General features: G+C 37.9%; 2 protein-coding genes across 9 annotated transcripts in view; one reads left to right on the top strand and one right to left on the bottom strand.

Moving 5' to 3' along the window:
• Positions 1–5,388, top strand: part of FRY (FRY microtubule binding protein) — a 429,394-nt gene extending 424,006 nt beyond the window's left edge. For all 7 annotated transcript variants that reach the window (XM_072795524.1, XM_072795520.1, XM_072795518.1 and 4 more), the window contains 2 exons: positions 3,124–3,326; positions 3,933–5,388. In XM_072795524.1, coding sequence (XP_072651625.1) covers positions 3,124–3,326; positions 3,933–4,191 — 462 coding nt within the window. In that variant the 3' untranslated portion in view covers positions 4,192–5,388. The remainder of the gene's footprint in view (positions 1–3,123; positions 3,327–3,932) is intronic.
• The window catches only part of ZAR1L (zygote arrest 1 like), an 89,474-nt gene that overhangs the window by 48,175 nt on the left and 14,505 nt on the right, over positions 1–26,794 (bottom strand). The window contains exon 4 of one of the 2 annotated variants that reach the window (XM_072795546.1): positions 10,462–10,527. The exons of the other annotated variant lie outside the window; for it this stretch is intronic. Within the exon in view, the coding sequence (XP_072651647.1) occupies positions 10,477–10,527 (51 nt within the window). The 3' untranslated portion in view covers positions 10,462–10,476. Of the gene's footprint in view, positions 1–10,461; positions 10,528–26,794 lie in introns of those variants that run through there. 2 annotated transcript variants of the gene reach the window in all.

Raw genomic sequence — 26,794 nt, 5'->3', positions numbered from 1 at the left:
TAGGGCAGATCTATTTTTAACTCTTTGAGGAACCTCCACACAGTTTTCCAGAGTGGCTGCACCAGTTCACATTCCCACTAACAGTGCAAAAGGGTTCCCCTTTCTCCACATCCTCTCCAACATTTGTGGTTTCCTGTCTTGTTAATTTTTACCATTCTCACTGGCGGGAGGTGGTATCTCATTGTGGTTTTGATTTGTATTTCCCTGATGGCAAGTGATGCAGAGCATTTTCTCATGCGCTTGTTGGCTATGTCTAGGTCTTCCTCTGTGAGATTTCTCTTCATGTCTTTTGCCCATTTCATGATTGGATTGTTTGTTTCTTTGGTGTTGAGTTTAATAAGTTCTTTATAGATCTTGGAAACTAGCCTTTTATCTGATACGTCATTTGCAAATATCTTCTCCCATTCTGTAGGTTGTCTTTTCGTTTTGTTGACTGTATCCTTTGCTTTGCAAAAGCTTCTTATCTTGAAGTCCCAATAGTTCATTTTTGCTTTTGTTTCTTTTGCCTTCATGGATGTATCTTGCAAGAAGTTACTGTGGCCAAGTTCAAAAAGGGTGTTGCCTGTGTTCTCCTCTAGGAGTTTGGTGGAACCTTATCTCACATTGAGATCTTTCATCCATTTTGAGTTTATCTTTGTGTCTGGTGCAAGAGAGTGGTCTAGTTTCATTCTTCTGCATGTGGATGTCCAATTTTCCCAGCACCATTTATTGAAGAGACTGTCTTTCTTCCAGTGGATAGTCTTTCCTCCTTTGTCGAATATTAGTTCACCATAAAGTTGAGGGTCCATTTCTGGGTTCTCTATTCTGTTCCATTGATCTATGTGTCTGTTTTTGTGCCAGTACCACACTGTCTTGATGACCACGGCTTTGTAGTACAACCTGAAATCTGGCAGTGTGATGCCCCCAGATATGGTTTTCTTTTTTAAAATTCCCCTGGCTATTCGGGATCTTGTTTGATTCCACACAATCTTAAAATAATTTGTTCCAACTCTCTGAAGAAAGTCCATGGTATTGTGATAGGGATTGCATTAAACCTGTAAGTTGCCCTGGGTAGCATTGACATGTGTCTTCCTTTTGTGACTGGGCTAGGATTGTTTCAGACAGGGTGGTAAGCAAGGCTGACCCCAGGTAGGCTGGCTGAGTCACCTGGCTGCAGCTACTGCAGACCTGCTGGTGGATGGGATTAGCCCCTAGTAATCTGGCTGAGAAGCCTGCCCATGCCCATCCTGGCTGGGGCTGCCTGCCACATGTGGCAGGAGGAGTATCTGCTAGGACAGGGCGAGCACTGCTAGCAAACTAGTTAGAGATTGTCAGGGTTGGCTACCACCAGCATCAGGCCAGCTAGACTTAAGGAGAGGAAGGAAAATGTTGGCTGCCAAAACTTCTATTCCCAGAGAAAGCTCCTACAGACCCCTGCCTGTCTGACACATGCCCTAAAAGTCCATAAATCCTCATATATAACTCAGGTGCTTTTCATACTACTGCCTCTCTAATGAGTCTCAGAGTGATTTATATAACATGCTGGCCCTTTAAAAGCAGTCTCAGTTTACTATCATCCTCCCACTCTTCTGGAGCCTCACCGATTTTCAAAGCCAGATGTTATAGGAGCTTATCTTCCCCCCAAGGCTGATCCCCAAGACAGGGGGTGCCTGATGTGGGGCTTGATCCCCCTCACTCCTCAGGAAGGACCCTCTATACCTGTGATATCCCTTCTTCTTATGAATCGCCACACCTGGGGTTTGGTTCTTGACAATGTCTCTGCCCCTTCTGCCTCTCCTACCCTTAATCAATGAGGCTTTTTTTAGGTCTTAAGCTGTGGAAGAACTGTTATTCTAGTCCTAAGGTTGTTATCAGAGGGAGTGGCATTAGATGTAGTTGTAGCTTCGGTGTGTCCATGGGAGGAAGTGAGCTCAGGATCCTCCTACTCTGCCATTTTCCCAAGCTCTTCCTTTGATAAAGGATTACCTCAGTAAATTTAAACCTAGTATTGGAGTAGGTACTGTATTTAATAGACACCTGTGTGAAGACAATTCTGGAGGGCTTTGGTTCTATACATGGTCCAGTAAGCTAGCTGGGAATGAGTAAAGATGAAGATGTTGGTAAATCAGCTTTCCAAAGAAAACAGACATCACCAACTTATATTACAAAGGAAAACAAACTTTTGGGCAGCCTTGGTGGCTCAGCAGTTTAGCGCCGACTTCAGCCCAGGGCCTGATCCTGGAGACCCAGGATCGAGTCCCACATCAGGCTCCCTGCATGGAGCCTGCTTCTCCCCCTCTGCCTGTGTCTCTGCCTCGCTCTCTCTGTCTCTCATGAATAAATAAAATCTTAAAAAAAAAAAAAAAAAAAAAACAAAGGAAAACAAACTTTTAAATGCACATCAACTTTTTTAAACTGCTCTTGAGATCAAATTACAAAATAGGTGACTTCCATAGTATATTTTGGGGGCACTAAGAAGTGACATAGGTTCTCTTTTTAGGATTTAGCTTTGGGTATGAGTAATTTTGAGGTAAAATCTCTTACCTCAGTAACATGAATACTAACATTACCTTGAGATTTTTCCTCTTCCTTATCTTTCATCTTTTCCCATGGCATACAAATGATTTAAAAAGGTTATTTTTCAAACAAGATCCATGTTCAGGATTACACTGATTAAGCATTTATGTGCCAAACTGTACTAAGCATTTTATATACGTCATCTCATCTTTAGAATTACATGTGAGGTGTGTAATGTCTTATGTCTCACATGTGAGAAAACTGAAGCCCGTCAAAGTCCATTTACTTGATTGTGGTCTCACAATGCAGTGCAGAATTGGCATTTGAACCCAGCTCTACCCAAGTCTTATGCATTTTTAACTCCAGATATGCCCTTCTACTTAAATAGAAAACATTTGAAAGGAAATGTTAACCTCTCATGTAAGGAGGGTATCCCAGCAGTTGATACAGAAAGTTACACAATGTGTTTAACCCCCTGCACATACCAATATAGTTTTATTTGTTTGATTTTAGTTTACTAGGATATTAAACTTGTGCTTAACCAGACCTTATATAAGAAAAAATTTCTCTCCTGGGGATGCAAAATCTAGCCTACAACTAATACAGTAAAAATGATTTTCTCAACAGCTGCTAAACATGTCCAGGGAACTGAGTGACTTAAAGAAAAATCTGAAGGAGGCCACTGCAGCCATTGCAGCTGACCCTCTTTATATAGAGGGTGCGTGGTCTGAGCCGACCTTCACATCCACCGAAGCAGCCATCCAGTCCATGCTAGAGTGCCTGAAGAACAATGAACTTGGAAAGGCTTTACGGCAAATCAGGGAATGCAGGTAACTATTTCTTTTAGAAATGGTTAAAGGAAATATATACCTGACAGTTACTTTGTCATGGTTGGGAACTGAATCACTACAGAAGGAACATCTAGATATTTTATACACGTCCTTCTCAGATCTTTACCATACCATGCCAGAAATATCCCATTTCAGAACTTATATGTTTAAAGTATAGGTGTTATTTCTGGTGTTTTGTCATCCCTAAAATGTTGAAACACTTTAAAATAAGTTGGGGTATGCTTTGAAAACTATCATTTGAATGTATCCTTTTCTCCCTACAGTTTGATAGTATATTCACATTCATTGGAACCAGAATGCTATAGCAAATACAATTTTTATGATTTTCAAATTCTAGTCTGATATTTAGAAGCTTTAGATATTTTCATCAAAACCAATAACATTCTACTATCGGCTATGATGATATTTGCAAGCCTCTGAATATACTAAAAGCCGCTGAGTTGTAGGCTTCAGATGAATTAACATATGTGAGTTATATCTCAAAGCTAGTTTTTTTAAGTAATATTCTTATACTACAGAGGCTCATAACCTTTCAACCATGTGACCAATAATGCCTCTATAATCTATGCTATTTTTTGACTGCAGAAGTTTGTGGCCCAATGACATCTTTGGAAGCAGTTCTGATGATGAGGTCCAGACACTACTGAATATTTATTTCCGCCATCAAACTCTGGGACAAACGGGTACTTACGCGTTGGTGGGGTCCAACCAGAGCCTGACCGAAATCTGCACTAAGCTGATGGAGCTGAACATGGAGATCCGGGACATGATTCGCAGGGCCCAGAGTTACCGGGTCCTCACAGCTTTTCTTCCAGACTCCAGTGTTTCTGGCACTAGTCTCTGACAGGAGCCTCCCAGCCCCCGTGGGTTCCAAACTGGGGGTGCTGTCATGCTGGGGTGACGTCATTCTGTGTCTTTTCAGCCTTCAGAAGGCTTGGTCAGACTGTTCTCCCTCTTGTTACCTGTAGGTTTTCTAAACAGGATGACAGAACTTCCAACGTGTAGCAATACTCTAAAAACCAAGGTAGCATAGAACATTCTGGGACAGACTCCATCCGTTATGCTGTGTGGCACAAAGGTGTTACCATTTTACTGAGCAGATGCAACTCACTACTGAAGAAAGTGACTTCCATTGCATACCAAAGCCGACTACACTGAATTACCTTCCTTTCTAGAAACAATTTTAGATTGGCAAAAGTGCAATGTTTTCTTCACAAAAAAAAAAAAAAAAAAAAAAAATTTATATCCTAAAACTTGTACATTCTTTTATTTTTCCTTTTTTTTTTTTCCTTTTTCCTTTTTTTGGTGGGCTAAGGAAGGGGCAGGCAGAATGAAGCTGGCCACTGAAAACTGTAAGACGGTCAAAAGCTGACAGCCTGTTTATGTGAAAAGGGAGTTGTAAGTGGACAATTTAATATACACTGTAATTTGAATACAATTACTGTATCTAAAAGGAGCTGCTATGAAGTACCTTTCTTATGTTGCTAGGCTACTGTTTCCGAAAGCCCTGAATCTCTTTGCAGGAGTCTGTGATTAGGACCCTAGCACCAAATATGGTCCAGATAGACCTTTTTGTAAGGGTCTTGGCTGCTTTTTACTAGAAGGTTGCTTATATGAGCATATTTATACTACAAAGGATGAGTGTTAATTTTAATCAACTTTGCCATTTTGTAGAAAAAAGTTAAAGAAATTCACATTATAAAATCCAAGTCTTTTCACCTGTCATGCATGCATATTTTAATATCCATTTGGATAGCCAGAAGTAGAATCATAAAGATAAACTATGAGTTGTTACTTTGTTACTTAAGAAATATCATATTTTATTTGTAACATATATGAAAAAGGCCATTCTTAAGTTTGCTCCTTAAAACTAATGCTGTCAAGTGTTAGCTGTGTGCATGTAAACCAGTTGCACATCAGAAACATATTCAAAGTTGATCTATGTAACTTATTCACTCTGTAAATACATTTAAAGTTTTTGTGATGTAATCTTGGTTGATATTCAGAACTTCCTTTAGACTAAAAAAAAAAGACAAAAATACATATCGACTATGGATTTTATTTCTGGCTTAGAAGATCTTTGCCTTGGACAGTTACAGTTTTGCATGTGCGTTGCCACAGTGATAACCCCAAGGGGCACCATTCATATAAATTCTATAATTGGCACTTGCTGGGGATGAGCAGTAAGCACAGGGACTCTGAAGCAGGAACTAGCTGTTACCTCTTTGGAAGTGGACACTAAGCTAAGACTGACCTTCAACGAGCTCTCTCTGTAATCAACCAAAGAGAGAAATCTTAAGAGTGAAAACTCTAATTGTCAACACCTATCATTAGATTATCATCTTTAAAATTATGAAATAGACACTATATGGAAAAATAGGAGTTTTAATTCTGTCACCAATGCTCCATCTATCTTCACCCCACATGAAAAACAGGACACAGACACACATGACGATCTGTTACTGTCTTCCTACTCATATTTACCTAGACTAACAAATATAACTTGCTTTTCTAACATATAAAAACTAAATCTTAAGTAGTAATTTTCTGGAAATAGCCTGTAAAATGGAGTATGAACCAGGATTTTTTATGTTACCAAAGACAACTATTAACTAATTGTAATAACTTTGCTGGGGGCGGGGGTAGTTCAAGATAGCAGCATAGGAAGATGCTGAGCTCACCTCCTCCAATGGACACAAAAATCTACAATTACATTCAGAGTAATTCCCACAGAAGGGAACATAGAAACTGGATGAACAGAGCCTTCACAAAAGGAAAAAGCACTGAGATAGGTAGAAGAGGCAGAGATATGGTCTCACTAAAGAAAACACACCTGGCACAGGGTTCCATGGTCAGGAGAGTTCTCAAAGGTATTAACTTTTCCCTGAGAAGCAAGGTATTTGAGATCAGTTTCAGGAACCCTAACCCGTACATCCTGCACAGTAGACGTAAGTCCCCAAAACACATGACTATGAAAACCAAAAGGGAGTATATCCAAAAAAATTATAGAACTTCAGGGAAAGGAAAACCCATTATTAAAAAAGGCTCATGTACTCAACCCAGAAACCACTGTACAAATATCAGATTGAAAAGTACACACACGGGATCCCTGGGTGGCGCAGCGGTTTGGCGCCTGCCTTTGGCCCAGGGCGCAATCCTGGAGACCCGGGATCAGATCCCACGTCGGGCTCCCAGTGCATGGAGCCTGCTTCTCCCTCTGCCTGTGTCTCTGTCTCTCTCTCTCTGTCTCTCTCTCTCTGTCTCTCTCTCTCTGTGACTATCATAAATTAAAAAAAAAGAAAAGTACACACACCACAGGAAAAGGAGACCCACTTAATAATTTTGGAGTACCTGCCAGAGTCAGGAGACAGCTGGGGCTCTCCAAAGAGACAGAAACACTGGCAACAGCCATTTTTATTCACTCAATTCTGCCACACTGATCCCAGCACTGGCAAGTACTATTCTGGAATCCTCCTAGATTCCTAATACCAGGGAACATGTCCCACTGAGATCCCTGTACAACCCTGCATCTCAGCAAGCCCTTACACCCAGCCAGGCTAGGCACAGCCTAATCCCATTAGCATACCCTACATCAGTTGCTGCCAGATGCACAGCCAGCTGGGACGGGGGCCACTCTTGTATAGCACTCACCCACAGCAGTCTAGCATCACTGCAATAGGGGAATGTACCAGCCCACAGAGTGAACAGCCCTGGAGCACCTGAGTTAAATGGGCAGGTGATTGCATTTCCAGGCCCCATAGGATCTCCTACATAAGGCCAGTCCTTCAAGACTAGTATACCTAGATGAACTACCTAATATATAGAAGCAGAGTTAGGCAAAATGAAGAGACAGAGAAATTGGTTCCAAATGAAAGAAAAATTAAAAAGGAAAAAGACCAAAAAAAAAAAAAAAAAAAAGGCATTCAGGAAAAGAACTGAATGAGAAGGATGAGCAGTCTACCTGATAGAGTTCAAAGTAATGGTCAATAAATATGCTTACTGAATTTAGGAGAAGAATGGATAAACACAGAACTTAAAGGGAAAATATAAGAAGGTACTAATCAGATCTGAAGGCTACAATAACAAATGAAAAATACACTGAGGGAGCAAACAGATTAGATGATAGAGAAGAATGGATTAGCAATCTGGAAGACATGGTAGTGGAAAGGACTCAAACTAATCAGCAAACAAAAGATTTTTTTTGGAAATAGGGATAGTTTAACATACCTCTGGGATAATATCAAGCATACTAAGATTCATACTATAAAGGTCTCATGAGGAGAAGAGAAAAAGGAGCAGAAAACTTATTTGAAGATATGATAGCTGAAAAATACCATAAAAAGGAAACAGACATGCAGACCCAAGAAGCATACAGTATCCCAAACAAGAGAAGTCCAAAGACAATGATAATACAAATGTTAAAAATTAAACATAAGAAAATTTTGAAAGCAAGAAAAATAAATTAGTTACATATAAAGGAACCACCATAAGACTATCAGCTTATTTTTCAGAAGAAACAAACCTTGAAGGCCAGAAGTAACAGATATGAATTATTCAAAGTGCTAAGAGGAAAAATAAGCTTAGAAAAAATGATACTCTAACCAACAAGGTTATTATTCGTAATTGAAAGGGAAATCAAGAGTTGACCATACAAATAGAGGAACCTCACAAAGAACAACAGGAAAAACATATACATGGTACTGATGGAAATCCCCCAACCTGAGATACAACAAAACAAAACAAAAAAGCAGCAGTTTAAAGGGTAACTGGACTATAAGTGAAGGAAACTTATTTATAACCCCTAGAGCTTCTGCCTGACAGTGGGAAAACTACTGCAACTCTCTCTGTGGTCCTGGATGCTGGTGAGAATCACTATTTATGTTCCCCCTCCACCTGATAGCAAGGACAGAAGCAGGGCCCAAATGCTCTAGCCAGTTGGCCACCTCCACAAGCCTCAGACTCTTAGCCCACAACAGTTCCAGCCATCATCCCAAGGTAGCCACCTGCCATAACATACTCAAGTTTTAACCATCCCACCACAGCTGCCTTTGAGTGGCACACACCCTAATACCCCTGACCTATGCCTACTATAGTTCCAGCCATCTCACCAAGATAGCCTGGGCATGGAGCACCTCAAAGACATGCTGGTTTCTGCTCCACCAATCCCACCAGGATGCCCCTGCATACAAAGCCTCAGTGCATGCATGCCTCAGCTCTAGCCATCCTACCAGAGGATCTCTGGTGCAAAGTGCTCCAAAACCCTGACCTGCACTTCAGGAAGCTCCAGCCAGCTGGTCAAAGCCACCAGATACATGTTATTGACACAGGGGATGTCCCTACACAAGGCTACTCCTTTAATATTGAGAGCAGTGGATGTTTTGCCTAATTCAAAGAAACAAAATGAGAAGAGGAATATACTCCAAATAAAGGAACAATACGAAACTTAAAAGAACTAAACAAAATAGAGATTAGCTACCTGACAATTCAAAGTAATGGTCATAAAAATGTTCATCAGACTTAGAGAAGAGTGGGTAAATTCAGTGAGAACTTCAACAAAGAGATAGAAAATATAACAAGATACAGAGCTGAAGAACAAAATGAAAAGAAAAACACACTAGAGAGAATCAACAGTAGATTAAATGACCTAGAAAAACAGAGCAGTGATCTGAAAGAATACAGGAATACAACCAACCTGAGGAAAAAATTTTAAATGAGAAGATAGGGAAGTTGGGAAGGTACCAGAGTAGGAGGATCCTGAGCTCACTTCATCCCACAGCATACAAAGGCAACAACTATATCTATGCAATTAACTCAGATAATGACCTGAAAACTGGCATAAAAGATCTTCCACAGCTAAGTCATAGAGAGAAGACCACATCAAAAAGGATAGGAGGGGCAGTCACCTGGTTAAGAATCAAAATGCCAGAGTGATTAACCATGAATGGGAAGGGCATCATAATCACTGAGAAGCAAGGGGACCAGACCCCACCCACACTGTGCACTCCCAGCCTGGGATCCACACAAGAAAGATGAGTCCTCTGATGTCTGGGTTTGAAAATCAGCAGGGCTTATCTCCAGGAGCTATAAAAGTCAGTGGGGTTTAACTCCAAAAGAGCCTGAGGGTGAAAGGATACTGAGTCCCTGCCCTGGAAAAATCATCACTCTAAATAATTTGCCCTCAGACACAGAAGCAACAGCTTGAAAAATGCCTGGAGTATACATGTAGATATACTAATTTAGAAAGGGTGCATGAAAAGCAGGGATCTGCAGATATCTCTGGGAACAAAAGTACTGATGGGCACCATTTTTCTTGCCTTACCCCAGCCTAGAGAGCTGAACACTTGGTGGGAGCCAGTTCTAATCATCTTTATCTACCTTGCCAACACCACATGCCCTGCACCAACACATCACTGCAAACCTGAGTCACCCAAGCCACTGAGGTTGGAAGGTGCCCCTACAAAGTGGGTACTGTCCCTCTGCTCCTAGCAGCAGCCATGGCCAGACCAGATCAGCACCATGTCAAACTGAATCCTGCTCTAAGGAGATAAGGAAATAACTGCACAGTAGTGTGCCTGCAGTTCCTACAGCTGGGCCTCTTAGCTGGCTGTGCAGGGAGCAAGCCCTGCCCTTCAGTGTACCTAGCTATGACAGAAGCTACTTGCAGACAGCTAGTATGAGTGCTGGCCCCACCTACCAGTGAATCCAGATGGCTAAAGCCAGGCCTCTAAACAGGACAGGGAGTAAAGCCTACCCAGTGTCCCCACAGAAAGCAAAGTGGGTCATTGGAATTAGCTGAACTGAAGAGCAGCCCCTACCACTAGTGTGCCCACAGCATTCTTAGTCACAAAAGGAGGGCACATGTAGACCACACAGTGGATGGACAGCTCTGGAATGCCTAGTTCTGGTGACCAGGGGATATTATGCTATAGAGCATCACAAGATCTCTCCTATTCAAGTCCACTACATTCTAAATCAGAAATAATAGCTTACCTACCTAAGAGAAAAAAGTAAGGAAACAGAGGGATACCTCTCCAGCAAAAGAACACCACAAACATCACAGAAAAAGAGCTAAATTAAACGGATATAAGCAATATACTTGCAAGAATTCAAAGTAAAGGTCATAAAGATACTACTCACTTGAAAGAAGAGCAGATGAATCCGTGAGAATTTCAACAAAGATCTAGAAAATATTAAAAAGAACCAATCAGAAGAATATAGTAACTAAAATGAAAAATATAGAAAAGGGAATCAACAGCAGATAAAAGGATACAAAAGAATGAATCAACAGCAATCTGGAAGGCAGGGTAATGGCAAACAACCAACTTGAACAGAAAAAGGAAGATCGATAATAAAAAATGATAATAGGTTAAGGCAACTCTGCATCATCAAGGGTAATAACATTCATATTATAGGGATCTGAGAGAGAGAAGCAGAAAAGCATTGAAGAAATAGCTGAAAACTTCCCTAATCTGGAATAAGAAAACAAATATCCAAGTCCAGGAAGCAGAGAAACTCTAACAATTATGATAAACCCAAGAAGGTCCAAACCAATACACAATAATTAAAATGGCAAAAAGTTATGATAGAGAATCTTAGAGGTAGGAAGAGGGAGAAAAAAAAAAAAAAACACAGTTACCTACAAGGGAAACCCCACAAGGCTCACAGCTCATTTTTCACCAGATACTTGGCAAGTCAGAAGGTAGTGGCATGATATATTCAAAGTACCGAAAGGAAAAGACCTACAACAATGAATACCCTACTAGGCAAGCTTATCATTCAGAATTGAAGAGAGATGGAGTTTCCCAGATAAAAGTTAAAGTAGTTCACCACCACTCAACAAGCCCTTCAATATTGCAAATAATATCGAAGGGAATTCTTTAAGTAGAAAGAAAAGCCCATTTCTAGGGTAAGAAAATTATAAAAAAAAAAAAAAAAAGTCCTAGGTAAAAACAAGTAATTTTTAAAGATAGATTAATTACTAATTGCTTATTAATAACATAAATAGATATTAAAACACAAAAGTAGTAAAATCAATTATATCTATAAAATTAATCAAGGATACACAAAATAAAAATATGTAAAATATGACATTATAGACATAAAAACTGGAGGGGAGACTAAAAATTTAGTGCTTTCAGAATGTATTCAAACTTAGCAACAACAAACTTAACATAGGCTGTTATACACATGCAATGTTATATATGAATCCAATGGTAACCCCAGATAAAAAACCTATAATACCTACACAAAAAATAAAGAAAAAGGATTCAAGAGTAACACTAAAAAGGGTCATCAAAATACAAAGGAAGTCAACAAGAGAGGAAAAGAGAGGAACTATGAAAAACACCAGAAAACAACAAAATGACAAAAAGTACATACTTACCCATAGCTACTTTAATTGTAAATGGACTAAATGCTTCAATCAAAAGACATAGAATGAATGAATGGATAAAAAGAAAACAAGACTTATTTACATGCTGTAAGAGATTCTCTACAGACCTGAAGACACATTCAGAGCAAAAATAAAGGGATGGAAAAGATATCCCATGCAAATGGAAGCAAGAACCAAAAGCCAAAGTAGTAACTTATACCAGACAAAATAAAGCTTAAAAACAAAGACTGTAGCATTAGCCAGGGAAGGGCATTACATAATGATAAAGGGATCAATCCAACAAGATTCTATAACAATTTTAAATATCTATGTACCCAGCAAAGGAGCACCTAAATACATAAACTAAATATTAAAAGGTGTAAAGGCAGAAATTGACAGTAATACAAAAACAGTGGGAGACTTTAATAGCATATTTACATCACTGGACAAATCATCCAGACAAAAAGTCAACAAGGAAATAGTGGCTTTGAACAACACATTAGACCAGATGAATATAGAACAGATATATATAGATATATATAGAATGTTCCTTCCAAACAGAAGAATATGCATTTTTTTTCCAAGTGGATGTGGTATATTTTCAAGGATAGATTACATGCAAAGCCACAGAAAAAGTCTCAATAAACTTAAGAAATTTCAGGATGCCTGGGTGGCTCAGTGGTTGAGTGTCTGCCTTTGGCTCAGGGTGTGATCCTGGAGTCCCAGGATCGAGTCTCACATCTGGCTCCCTGCATGGAGCCTGCTTCTCCCTCTGCCTATGCCTCTCTCTCAATCTCTGTTTCTCTCATGAATAAATAAAATCTAAAAAAAAAAAATTTAAGAAATTTCAAATTTATATCAAGCAGCTTTTCTGACTACAATATATGGGACTAGAAATGAATTACAAGGGGAAAAAACTAAAAAAAAAAAAAACACTTGGAGGCTAAACAACGTGCCAATTTAAAAAATGGATCAATGAATAAATCAAAGAGGAAATAAAAAATACATGGAGACAAATGTGAATACAATTGTCCAAAATCTTTGGAATACAGCAAAAGCAGTTCTAAGAGGGAAGTTTATAGTGAACAGGCCTACCTCAAGCAACAAGAAAGTCTCAAGTAAATCTAACCTTACACTAAAGGAAACAAAAAAGAAGAACAAATACAGCATCAAATACATACCAACAAATACATACACTTTTTTAAAAAGAGAAAGAAAGAGAAAGAATGAATGAATTATAGTAGAAATAAATAAAGCCTAGAAAAAATAGAAAAGATCAATGAAACCAAGACCTGAGTCTTTATAAAAAAAATAAACAAAATTTATAAATCTTAGCTAGATGCATCAAGAAAGTAAGAGAACTTAAATAAATAAAATCAGAAATGAAGGAAGATAAAGAACACCACCACAAAAATACAAAAAAATAGAAGACAAACTATGAAAAATTATATGGAAACAAATTGAGCAAACTATAAAACATATTGATAAATTCCTAAAAAATATAACTTTCCATAACAGAATCAGGAAGAAATAGCAAATTTGAACAGACCACTTACTAGTAACAAAATTGAACTGGTAGTCAAAAAACTCCTAACAAACAGAAGTCCAGGACTGGATAGCTTCACAGGTGAATTCTATCAAACATTTAAAGAAAAGTGAATACCTATTCTTCTCAAACTATTCCAGAAAAAATAAAAGACAAAGGAAAACTTCCAAAGTCATTCCATGAGGATAGCATTACCCTGATATCAAAAAAAATACTATAGGCCAATATCCCTGATGAACATAGATGTAAAACTGCTAAATATATATATAATTAAACATATATAAGTATACACATATATACATTATATAATTATATAATTAACCTATATAATTATATAGAAAACTCCAAAGAGTCCACTAAATACTACTAGAATAAATGAATTCAGCAAAGTTGCAGAATACAAAGCTAATATGCAACTGTTACATTTATATACTAATAATGGAATAGCCTAAAGATAAATTAAGAAAACAATCCCATTTACAATTACACCAAAGAGAATAAATGCCTAGGGTTAACTGAACCAAGGAGATAAAATACCTATAGTCTAAAAACTATAAGACACGGATGAAAAAAACTGAAGATGACCCAAACAAATGGAAAAGAATATTGAAAATATTGAAAGAATATTGTTAAAATATGCATACTACCCAAAACATTCTATAAATACAATAATCCCTATCAAAATACCAATAGCATTTTTCACAAAACTGAACAAATAATACTAAAATTGATCTGGAACCACAAAAGACCTCAAATAGTCAAAGCTATCATGGTAAAGAACAAAGCTGTAGGTAGAAAAATCCCAGATTCCAAAATATACTATAAAGTTATAGTAACAAAACCAGTATGTTACTGACCCTCCCCCAAAAAAGACACACAGATCAATAAAACAGAATAGAGAACCCAGATGTAAATCCACACTTAAATGATCAATAAATCTATGCCCAGGAGGCAAGAATATACAATGAGAAAAAGATACCCTCTTCAACAAATGATTTTGGGCAAACTGGACAGCTACATGTAAAAGAATGAAATTGAACCACTTTCTTACACAAAAATACACTCAAAATTAAGTAAAGATCTAAATATGAGACCTGAAGTCATAAAACTCCCAGAAGAAAACATAAGCAGTAAGCACTTTGACATCAGCCTTAGCAACATTTTTCTAAATAGGTCTCCTCGGGCAAGGGAAACAAAAGCAAAAATAAACTAGTGAGACTAAATGAAAATAAAAAGCTCTTGCACAGTGAAGGAAATCATCAATAAAACAAAAAGACAGCCTAACTAAATAGGAGAAGATATTTGTAAATGATACATCAAAAAAAAGGGTTAATATCCAAAATACATAAAGAAATCATACAACTCATACCAAAAGAGAAAAAAAAACAACAACACATAATCCAATTTGAAAATGGTCAGAGAACATGCATATACTGTTTTTCAAAGAAATACAGATGATCAACAGTCCAATGAAAAGATGCTAAACATCACTAATCATCAGGGAAATGCAAATCAAAAACCATAATGAGACATCATCTCACACCAGTCAGAATAGCAAATGGACTTAAGTACAAAGAATAAACTGATGATTGCCAGAGGAGAGGTGGGGGCAGAGATAGGTAAAATAGACAAAGGGGATTAAGAGGTACATACTTGTATTATAAAATAAATAAACCCTGGAGGTAAAAAAATACAATGTAGGAAATAATATCATAATAGTCAATAACATGATAATAACATTGTACAGTGGCAGATGGTGACCTATTTATCATGATCAGCAGAGAAATTATAGAAATGTTGAATCATTATAGTGTATACCTGAAATTAATGTAACATGATATGTCAACTATACTTTAGTAATAGAAATGTTGATGATATTGTTAATGTTCTATATCTCAATAGGAATTTGGGTTACATGGGTTATTTATGTAGGCATTTACTAAAATACAGTGAACATACACTAAAAATATGTGTGTGCATATGTTCAGTACATCACATCTAAATTGTATGTCAATAGAAAAATAACTGTAAACAAACTATTGACCTAATGATTTGCATACTGAAGTATTTAGGATGAATTGTTATTGTCCGCAATTTACTTTGAAATGTTTCAAAAAACTAAAATGGAATGAAGGATGGACAGGAGAATGGATACATGACTAGACTGAAAAATCTAGTAAAATGCTAAAGATAGAGTGTATGTGGTGGATATATGAGTGTTTACTGTAAAGTACTGTCAATGTTTGAATATATTCATTAAAAAACACTTTTAAAAAATGAGGATAGGCCTGTTATACAATATCAAGCTTATGAACTCTTGTTCTAGAGGGTCCTATTAGGAGAAGAAAGAAAGGGATAGAAATTTTATTTGAAGAAATAATAATTCAAAACCTCTCTAACCTGGGAAATCCAGGTGCAGGAAGCAGAGAGAGCCCAAACAAGATTAACCCAAGGAGATCTACCCAAGACAGATAGTAACTAAAATGTTCAAAAAGTAAACAAAATGAGACTCATGAAAGCAGAAACAAACAAACTAGTTACATACAAGGGAAACCCTATATGGCTATACACTGATTTTTCAACAGAAACTTTGCAGGCCAGAAACTAGCAGCATAATATATTCAAAGTGCTGGAAGGAAAAAACCTACAATCAATAATACTCTACCTGGTGAGTTTATCATTCAGAACTGAAGGAGAGATAAAGACAAACAAAAGTTAAAAGAAGTTCATTACCTTGCAAGAAATGTTAAAGGGACATCTTTAAGTAGAAAAGAAAAAGCCATGACTAAAAGCAAGAAAATTGTGAAAGGAAAAATCTTCACTAAGAAAAGCAATTATATGGTAAGAGTTGTATGTTAATCACTTTTAAAGCTGATATGGAGGTTATAAGACAGAAGAAGTGAAATCAGGGTTCTGGCCCAAGATAGTGATACAGAACACCCTGAGTTCATTTCCCTCCATAAACACATCAAATCTACACCTATATGTAAAGCAATTCTTCCTGAAAAAGACCTGAGGGCTGACTGAACAGCTTCTGCACAACAAAAGATAGAGAGACCACATACAGAATGAACAGCAAGAGAAATGGAGACATAGTAATGAAAAAAAACCCCACACAATACTGTGAATTGCAGTAGGGAGGGATAATAATGAGGGACCATGAGCAGATTCATCTAACCTGAGACACAGAAAAAAAAGCCATGGTTTAAATGTACTACTTAAATATAGAAGAACCAGTTCTAGAACCCTCCTAAATGTCATGGAGAGCTGCTGGTCATCTGTCCTGGTCAGAGGGGCTGGCAAGTACCATGGTTTAAGCTCCCCCTACATTGTGCTAAATTGATAGCACAAATGGGAGAAGGGTCTGGGCAACATATCTGGTCTGCCTCCTCAGGGATTCCTAGGCCCCTAGCCCTCACCAGACCCAGCCATTCCACCAAGATGGCCTCAGCACAGCACACACCAGGACACCTCTGGTCAATATTCCCTATAGCTCCAATCATCCTGCCAAAGTGGCATAGGCACAAAGCACCCTGGAACATTCCAAGACTGCATCACTTGGGCTCCAGATGACTTGGTAACCCCAGTGCACAGTACTCCCAAATCTCCCAGCCCACACCTGTGTTGGCTCCAGACAACTCACCAGGGTAACCCATGCACAGGGAAGCCAAGGACCACTATCCAGACCCTACTTTGGCTCCAGCCACCCCACCAGTTTACCCCAGTATAGAGAGCCCCAGGACACTCTGTCCATCCCTTCAGCTCTAGCTGCCCTACCAGAGCACCCTCTGTATGGAGTGCCTTAGGACCCTCAGCATGAACTCTGCCTTGATATTAGCCATCTGTTGTGTGGAATGTCCAAGACACTCTGGCTTGAACCCACCTCAGCTTCAGCTGTCCTGCCAGGGCACTCTGTGCAAAGAGCCCCAGGACTGCCTAGTCTGCCCCAACTTCAGCTTAGGCCATCCCCACAGGGCAGCCCCAGCACAGAGTGTCCCAGGAACTCCAGGCAACACCAGTAACAACCCCAGCCAGCCAACCAAAATCGCCATCTCAGTCTACACAGAAGACAACCATATTACAAGACCACAGTTTTAGAGAAGTACCTGTTCCACCTAATTCATAGAAACAAAGAAAATCAAGCAAAATGAGACAGAAGAATATGCTCAAATCAAAGAACAAGACAAAACTTCAAAAAAAGAACTAAATGAGAAGGAGAAATTAATCTAGCTGATAAGAGTTCTAAGTCATGGTCACAAAGATGCTCACAAAACTAGGGAGAAGAGTGAAATAACTCAGAACTTCAAAGAGAAAATATAAACAAGAATCAATCAAAGTTGAAGACTACAATAACTGATGAAAATTACACTGGAGGGAATCAACAGATTTAAGAATGCAGAAAAATCAGTAACCTGAAAGACAGGGTAATGGGGAGCACCTCGGCTAAATAGCAAAAAGAAAAAAATATTTTAAAAAATGAGTATAGGCTAAAAAATTTCCTGAACAGCCTCAAATGAACATTCACCATTATAGGAGTCCCAGAAGAAGGGAAGGAGGAATAGACAGAAAACATGTTTGAAGGAATAATAGCCGAAAAATTCCCAAACTTGGGGAAAGAAACAGATATTCAGGCTCAGGAAGCATAGAGAGCTCGAAACAAGGTGAACCTAAGTAAATCCAAAACATCACACATACTAATTAAAATGCCAACAATTAAACTGAGACAGAGAATCTTAAAGGCAGCAAAAGCAACTAGTTACACAGGAGGAAAGTCCCATAAAGCTATGAGTTAATTTTTCAGCAGAAACTTGCAGGCCAGAAGAAAGTGACATGATAGATCAAAGAGCTCAAAGGGAAAAACCTGCAACCAAGAATACACTACCCAGCAAAATTATCATTCAGAAGTAAAAAAGAAATTAATTTCTCAGACAAATTTTTTTTTAAATTTTTTTAATTTTTTTATTTTTACTTATGATAGGCACACAGTGAGAGAGAGAGAGGCAGAGACACAGGCAGAGGGAGAAGCAGGCTCCATGTACCGGGAGCCCGACGTGGGTTTCGATCCCGGGTCTCCAGGATCACGCCCTGGGCCAAAGGCAGGCGCCAAACCGCTGCGCCACCCAGGGATCCCTTTCTCAGACAAATTTAAAGGAGTTCTTCATCACCACTAAATTGGCCTTCCAAGAATTCGTTAATTGGAAAAGGCCATAATCAGAAATAATAAAATTATGAAAGGACAAATTTCATAAGTAAAAGCAAACATACAATAAAGGTAGTAGAGCAATCACTTATAAAGGCAGTTATAAAAGTAGTAAAATCAGTTATATCTATAAAATTAGTTAAGGAGATCCACAAAATAAAAAAAGTAACAAACAATAATATTTACATAAAACATGGAGGGTGAGGGAGTAAAAATAAAGTTCTTTATATGAATTATAACTTAACTGACCATCAACCTAATACAGACTACTAAATACTTAGAAGTGTTTTCTATCCAGTTTTCCCAACACTAATTTTTGAAGAAACTGTCTTTTTCCCAATGGATATTCTTTCCTCCAACTCCTAGATGGTGTTATATGTGAATCTTGTGGTAACCACAAACCAAAACCTACAACTGATACACAAAAAATAAAGGAAAACCAAGCATAACACTAAAAGTGATGAATCACAAAGAAAGGAAAAGAGAAGAACTATAAAACAACCAGAAAACATTTAATCAAATGGTAATAAGAACAGACCTATCAATAATTACTTTAAATGTAGATCTGAATGTTACAATTGTAAGACATAAAATTATGGAATGGATGAAAAACCAAGATCAATGTATATGCTGCCTACAAGACACTCACTTAAGACCTAAAGACAAATACAAGCTCAATATGAAGAGGTGGAAAAAGATATTGAATGCAAAAAGAAGCAGGAAAAACCCAGCCTGGGTAGCTGTACTTATATCAGACAAAATAGAGTTTAAAACAAAGACTGAATAGTCAAAGCAACCTTGAAAAAGAAAAGCAAAGCCAGAGGCATTACCATTACAAACTTTTAAGTTATTAAAACTCTGCAATGAGCAAACAGTACAGTACTGGCATAAAAAATAGACACATATAGATCAATGAAATTGAAAACACCAAAATGAGTCCACAACTATATGGTCAATTAATCATCAACAAAGGAGGAAAGAGTATCCATTGGGAAAAAGACAGTTTCTTCAAAAATTAATGTTAGGAAAACTGGACAGCAACATGCAAAACAATGAAACTGGACCACTGTCTTACATCAAACACAAAAATAGACTCAAAATGGATTAAAGAACTAAATGTGAGACATGAAAACATCAAAATCCTAAAGGAGAACACAAGAAGTAATCTCTTTTACATTGGCCATAGCAACTTCTTTCTAGATATGTCTCCTGAGGCAAGGGAAACAAAAGCAAAAAAACTATGGGGACTACATCAAAATAAAAAGCTTTTACACACACACACACACACACACACACACACACACAAAGCTTTTACACAGTGAAAGAATCAACAAAACTAAAAGGTAACCTACTGAATGGGAGAACGTATTTACAAACAACATATCCAATAAAAGGTTAGTATCCAAAATGTATAAAGAAGTGATAAAACTCAACACCCCCAAAAATAAATACTCCAATTAAAAAATGAGCAGAGGACATGAATAGACATTTTTTAAAAGAAGACACACGGTCAGCAGACACACAAAAATATGCTCAACATCACTAATCGTCAGGCAAATACAACTAAAACTACAAGGAGATATTACATCAACAATATTTTTAAAAAGATAGATAACATCACATCTGCTAGAATAGCTAAGATCTAAAATACAAGAAACAGCAAGTGTTGGTGAGAACGTGGAGAAAAAGGAACCCTCTTGCACTGTTGATAGGAATGCAAACTGGAGCAGCCACTCTAGAAAACAGTATGGAAGTTCCTCAAAAAGTTAAAAATAGGACTACCCTATGATCTAGCAGTTACACTACTGGGTATCTACCAAAAAAAAAAAAAATACTAATTCAAAGGGTCACACATACCCGACTGTTTATAGCAGCATTATCCACAATACCCAAACTATGGAAGCAGCCCAAGTGTCCATAGACTGATGAATGAATAAAGATATAGTATATATATACAATGGAATATTATCCAGCCATAAAAAAGGATGAAATCTTGCTATTCGCAATGACGTGGATAGATCTAGAGAGTACAATGCTAAGCAAAATAAGCCACTCAGAGCAAGACAAACACCATGTAATTTCATGCATATGTGTAATTTAAGAAACAAATGAACAAAGGAAAAAATAGGCAAACTAAAAAACAGACTCTTACCTATAGAGAACAAACCAGAGGAGGGGGGATGGGTGAAGTGGATTAAGAGTACAGTTATTTTGATGATCACTGACTAACATATAGAATTGCTGAATCACTATATTGTGTAACTTAAATGAACATAACACTGTGTTTACACTGGAATTAAAATTTAAATTAAGAGGGGATTTCAATAGTACATTGTAATCTATAGTCATAAAACGTAGTGGTAGTGTTTTTTCTTAATTTTATAAAACAATAGAAATTTGCTAAAATGTGGAAATTTTCTACTTTTCCTCTATTTCTTCACCTCCTCTTCTCTGACTATAGGTGAGGAAAACTGTTAGGAGAAAGGTGCCTTAAAGCTACAGCCCCACCCCAGCTGAGCCTAGTAAAAATGACAGACTTATAGTCAAATCTCCCTGGGTAATGTGTTGTGCCTCTATTACTAGAGCATTTTCACCTCCCCAGGGACAGAGAGAAATGGGGAGGAGATGAGGAGTTGAGATAGCCACCCAAAAGAGAGGGTAGATATTTAACAGATTCTTTTGTGATAAAAGAAATGCCTCCTCATATCTCAGTGCTTTCTGGCACCAAAATATACACATTTTATCCACTGGCATTAAAAAAAAGCAATTTATATAGGTGCACTGTAACTTGGACTTAAACTGATTAAAATTATGGTCTCCAAATAGAGTTTTAGAAAGAGCACCATATGTTTTAGAGACATATGCACATATTATTCCCATTCATAGGTGAGGACACTAAGAAAATGTGTTAGTGCAGCTGTGAATAAAGATGCTTGTAACCATTGGCCAACACACACACATACACACACACACACACACACACACGTGCATGCATGCATGCATACGTAAACATTCACAGAAGACAGTCTTAAGTACTTCTGGTTCCAAATCCTAACACTGATCTTTTCAGTGAATTGTAGAATCATAGAAACAGGAGTACCTCCTGCTGCTTGCATCAATAGCTTAGCTTCCAAATACCTGCCTGAACATAGTGTCCACAAGTGAATTTATGCTATGTTAATTATATCTCCATAAAGCTGGTGTTTTGGGGACCTGGGTGGCTCAGTGGTTGAGTGTCTGCCTTTGATTCAGGACGTAACCCTGGGGTTCCAGGATCGAGTTCCACATCAGGCTCCTTGCAGGGAGCCTGCTTCTCCCTCTGCCTATGTCTCTGCCTCTCTCTGTAGGTCTCTCACGAACAAATAAATAAACTAAAAAAAAAAAAAAAAAAAGGCTGAGTGTTTTAAGTTTTTGATATATTTACTTAGGATTATTAACATTTGACTACTTATGAGCTGAGTTTTTTCCTACGTTTACTATTTATTGTGTCCACTGTGAGCTAGGCAACTGTTTCAGGGGAAACTACAGTTATCTTTCTATTCAAGGAAGATGTACTTGTATGTCTGTGTCAGGTGATGCTGCATGCCATAAACGAAACAAGGACAGAGAGTAACTGGGGTTTGATGCTACTTCAGAAGGGAGTCAGAGAAGCCCTTCAAATAAGGAGAGACTTGAGCAGAGGTCTCAATGAACTGAAGACACAATAAGAGTTGCCAGGAGAAAGAGCATTCCAACAAAGGAAAAAAAAAATGCAAAGATCCTGAAGCAAGACCATGATCCTTTTGTTTAAGGGATGGCAAGGAAGCCAGTGACAGGAGTGAAATGAATGAAGAGGAGAGTGGTCAGAGAGGACAGCAGAAAGGGTTAGGTGAGTCAGGAAGGACTTGGTCCTTTGCTAACTGAAGCAGAAAGTCACTGGATGTTTGGGGGCAGAGCAGTGACATGCGTCTGTCATAAAAGGATCATTCTGTTTGATGAAAAAGCTCTGGAAATAGACAGTGGTGATCGTTGTACAACATTGTGAATGTACTTAATGCTGCTGAATTTAGCGTTTAGAAATGATAAATTTCATGTTGCATATGCTTCACCACAATAAAAGCAAATTTTAAAAAAACGATCACTGGCTGCTGTGTGCAGAAAATACACAGAAGGGCAGGAGCAGAAAGACCAGTGAGAAGCACCTGGATGATATAGTCAGTTAACCATTGGGCTCTAGGTTTTGGCTCAGGTGCTGATCTCAGGGTTGTGAGTTTGAGTCCTATACTGGGCTCTACACTCAGTGGGAAGTCAGCTTGAGATTCTCTTTCCCTCTTCCCCCACAAGTAAATCTTTAAAAAAAAAAACATTTTGATTCATGTTCTTTTTATATTTACATAAGAATCATGATTTTTATCATTTTGGAAATTATGGTTTAGAATTTTTATCTACTTATATAACGCAGATAGAGGTTTTTTTTTTGTTTTTTTTTTTTTTTTAATATAAGGGGAGAGAAGCCCTAAGAACAACTAGTTACTAGGTTTCTAAGATGAGCAACTTGGGGGATGGCGATTCCTTTTTCAAACATGGGAGTGCCAATTGTTAAGTTATTGTCTCTTTGCTCCGAACCTGGGACTATCTGTCTCTATTCTGCTTTGTGAAGCTGATGCTTGTATTTTGCAAACCACATACCAGCTTTGACAATGGCTATATGTGAGGCTCTGACATTGCTGCTGTTGGGGAGACTGCAAAGCTGGAGGAAAAAGAAAGAAATGCCCCTTACTGTCTGCTTCCTGTTAGCATCTCTCTCCCAATGATTCTTTTTTTCATTTCTTTATTAAATAATGAGGAAATCAGAAAGAAGTGAAAACCAATTCATAATAGAATTTGACTTCTAAAGATTTAGATTTTCTCCTGGACAAAATCCATTTGTATTGCTGAGAATAGGAATCATTTGCAGTGTTATAGGTAAAAAACGTTTGCAATGTTCTTAGTTTTGTACAATTTAACTTTTATCCCTACAGAGTTGTAAAATAGCCTTGTCAATCAAAGATGATCCAAACTGTACACTCATTTAGAACCAGATAAACCTTTCAGAGTCCCTAGACATTCAGCGTTCCTTTGAAGAAAACCCATTAATCACTTTCATCCATGCCCAAGTCTGACAAATTTTCCAGATATATTTCATGAATTAGTAAACTGAATTAAAACTGTTACAATTAAAATGTAAATTCTTTGAAGGCAGAAAAACAATGTCTCTTTCCTACTTATGCCCTAGAAATGTTTAGTAAAGTGTTCTAAACTTTATATATATATATATATATATATAATCAAGGTATATCACAAAGTATTTGAGGTAGCACAAACTTTAGAAACTTCAAACTAGGGGCACCTGGCTGGCTCAGTAGGTTGAGCATCTGCCTTGGGGTCCTGGGATGGAGTCCCGCACTGAACTCCCTGATCAGCAGGAAGCTTGTCTACTCTCCTGCTCCCCCTGCTTATGCGCTCACTCTCTTTCTCTTTGTGTGTGTCAAATGAATAAATAAAATCTCTTATTCTTATTTATTTGTTTTAAAGATTTTATTTATTTATTCATGAGAGACAAAGACAGAGGCAAAGAAATAGGCAGAGGGAGAAGGAGGCTCCCTGCAGGGAGCCTGATGTGGGACTTGATCCTGTGAACCCAGGATCATGACCTGAGCCAAAGACAGGTGCTCGGCCACTGAGCCACCCAGGTGCCCCTGAATAAATAAAATCTTTAAAACAAAAAAAAAAAAGAAATCTTTAAAACAAAATAAAACAAAAACTTCAGACCAGCTTAAATGATTGCACATTAGTAAATTATTTAAAAAATCATGAAATACTACTACAAAATAGGAAAACCTGTGCAAGAAATTATGAGTAATTATAGGTAAAGAATATAAAATCAGAATTGCAACCATAAATGTCCATTTAAAAAAAGCTGTCAAAAAAAAAAAAGCTGTCAAAAGAAAGCATGATCAACTCTGAGCTTTTCTATCAATAACTTCCAAAGTTGAGAAAATCTCAAGGGAAAAAAATATCTTAAAAGAGAAAATTCCATCTACTAAACTAAATTTCCCTCTCAGAGAACTAAGAAATGATTGTCATCATCTGAATTTTATAATTGAACAACTAAATCCAAATCATAGAAGCATAGTTTGATGAAGAAACTGAGTCCAAAGAATTTCAGTGACTCTCCATCTTCACACAATTACTTATTCAACAACACTTGTTAACATAAAAATTATAGTTCACAGTAGTCCTTATGTTACATAAGACTGAATCATAAACACAAAAGTACTTTGAGAATTGCTGGACACAGTAATGAATGACTGAATTAGTAGACACAAGCACATTGAGGAAGTCCTTGATTTTTTTTAGATTGCTTCTCCCTTTGCCTATGTCTCTGCCTCCCTCTCCTTTCTCTCATGAATAAATAAATAAAATCTTAAAAAAAAAGAAAATTCTTTCTTGGAACTAAGCATCTCCAATTTGCAAGAAATGTATTATTGTCAAGTTTTCACTCAATAAAGATTATTTAAAGATTTTTTAAAAACAGCTAGAAGGCTATTATAATAGTGCAGTCAATATGTAATGAACGCTTGGGCTGGGGTAGTTGCAATAGAGATGATTACAAGTTGGTATATTCTGGAATATTCCAGAGGGAGAGCTAATAGGACTTGATGATAATATGTGAAACGTGAGACTCCAAAGTTTGGCCTAGACCAACGGGAGAATAGAATTGCCATTCACTGAGATAAAGAAGTACATGTTTGAGAGATGGAAATCGAGATTTAATTTTCAGACATATTATCTATGAGATACCTTAATTACGCATCCAAGACCAGATGGTGAGCAAATGGGTGGATATGTGAGTATGTTGTTGAGAAGTCTGGACCAAAGTCACATAGATGGTATTTTAAACCCCTGAGGAAAAATTTAGAATATGCACCTGTCTTCCTTGTAAGAATCAGTGTGTAAGGAAAATGAATTTGAAACCTTAGTTGCACATTACATCGTGTAGGGAAATTTGAAAAGCCAGTACTCAGGCTCCACTGCTCTGGAGATTGATTTAATTGGACTGAAGTGTGCTCAAATTCCAGGGCTGTTTAAGGGTTGAAATCTGTTACCGAGCTGATTCTCAAACCTAAGAATCACCAGGGGTGTATGACAAAAATGAAGATCCCCTCAGTGAAATCCAGAGCAGGGTCTACCAAATCAGTAATTTAACAACTATCCCATCTTGAGAAACATTTAATTCAAATTCATTCATTCTACAGTACATAACCAATTGTTGTTTGATGTAGGCTGTTTGTGTAATGATTCAACCTCAAATCTGTCATCATTTGGTGACTTTGTATTTGAGGTCACCGGAAGTGAGTGGCTAAAATTCACTGCAGTCTACTTACAGTTTCCCAGCAGATGCTTCCTTCTCTGTCACCATCGCTTCCAGCCCAGACCCTGATTTTAACAGTAATCTCTTGCTCTAACACTGTACACTGATTCAGGTTCCAAGAACTTTAGCCACCGACAGGAACTTCTAGAAGTTCCTGAGCCATGAGGCTGAGAAAACTCCCCTTTGCTTACCTCTATTTCCAATCTTTTTCTCATTTCTATTTCAAAAAGCCCAGTGACAGAAATTCATGCCACCCAACTGTTCTAGTCAGCCCTCCTCAAGCCCATCACCATCACTCACAGGAGTGGTTGTGAACCTTACCTGTACATTAGGACCATTAAGAAAACTTGAAAGATTCACAGGCACAGGCCCCCCACCCCCACCCCAGATCCCTTAAATGAAATGCTGAGTGGAGAGACCTGCCTTAGAATTTATAAAGCTTGCCCTATGACTTTAAGTGGCAGCTCTGGTTGAGAACTTATCTAAAACCCTCCTTTTCACACCCTCACTTCACTGAATAGACTACAGCTTATTGCTCATTGCCTTCTTCTTTACCCCAACCTCTGATGCTGTTCTCAGGGACCACAAACATCCTCATGCATGACCCACACAAAACCTTTTCCTCTTGGTTTTAGCGTTCTTACATCCAGGGGTCTTCACCCCTCTACTCTACCTTGACCACCTGATTTCACGGCTATATCAAAACCCTACCAGCAGGTGCAAGTGTACCAGCTGCAACTCACCTTCAGCATCCTACTCAGGAATGCTTCCAGTTCCCTTTCACTCTAGCTCCCACCTGCTCTTATAATTCTTCTCCTATCACAAGTAACAATCTGTAAATCTCACTACGTTTCCCACTACCTATCCCCTGCCTTTACTCCTCTGCTGAACCAGTTTAAATTCCAAGGACTATAGTCACTCCCTTGCTGACATTCTC

Source organism: Canis lupus, chromosome 24 (assembly GCF_048164855.1).
Source record: "Canis lupus baileyi chromosome 24, mCanLup2.hap1, whole genome shotgun sequence".
In the NCBI taxonomy this organism is placed as follows: domain Eukaryota; kingdom Metazoa; phylum Chordata; class Mammalia; order Carnivora; family Canidae; genus Canis; species Canis lupus.
This window is presented reverse-complemented; position numbering and strand designations above follow the sequence as displayed.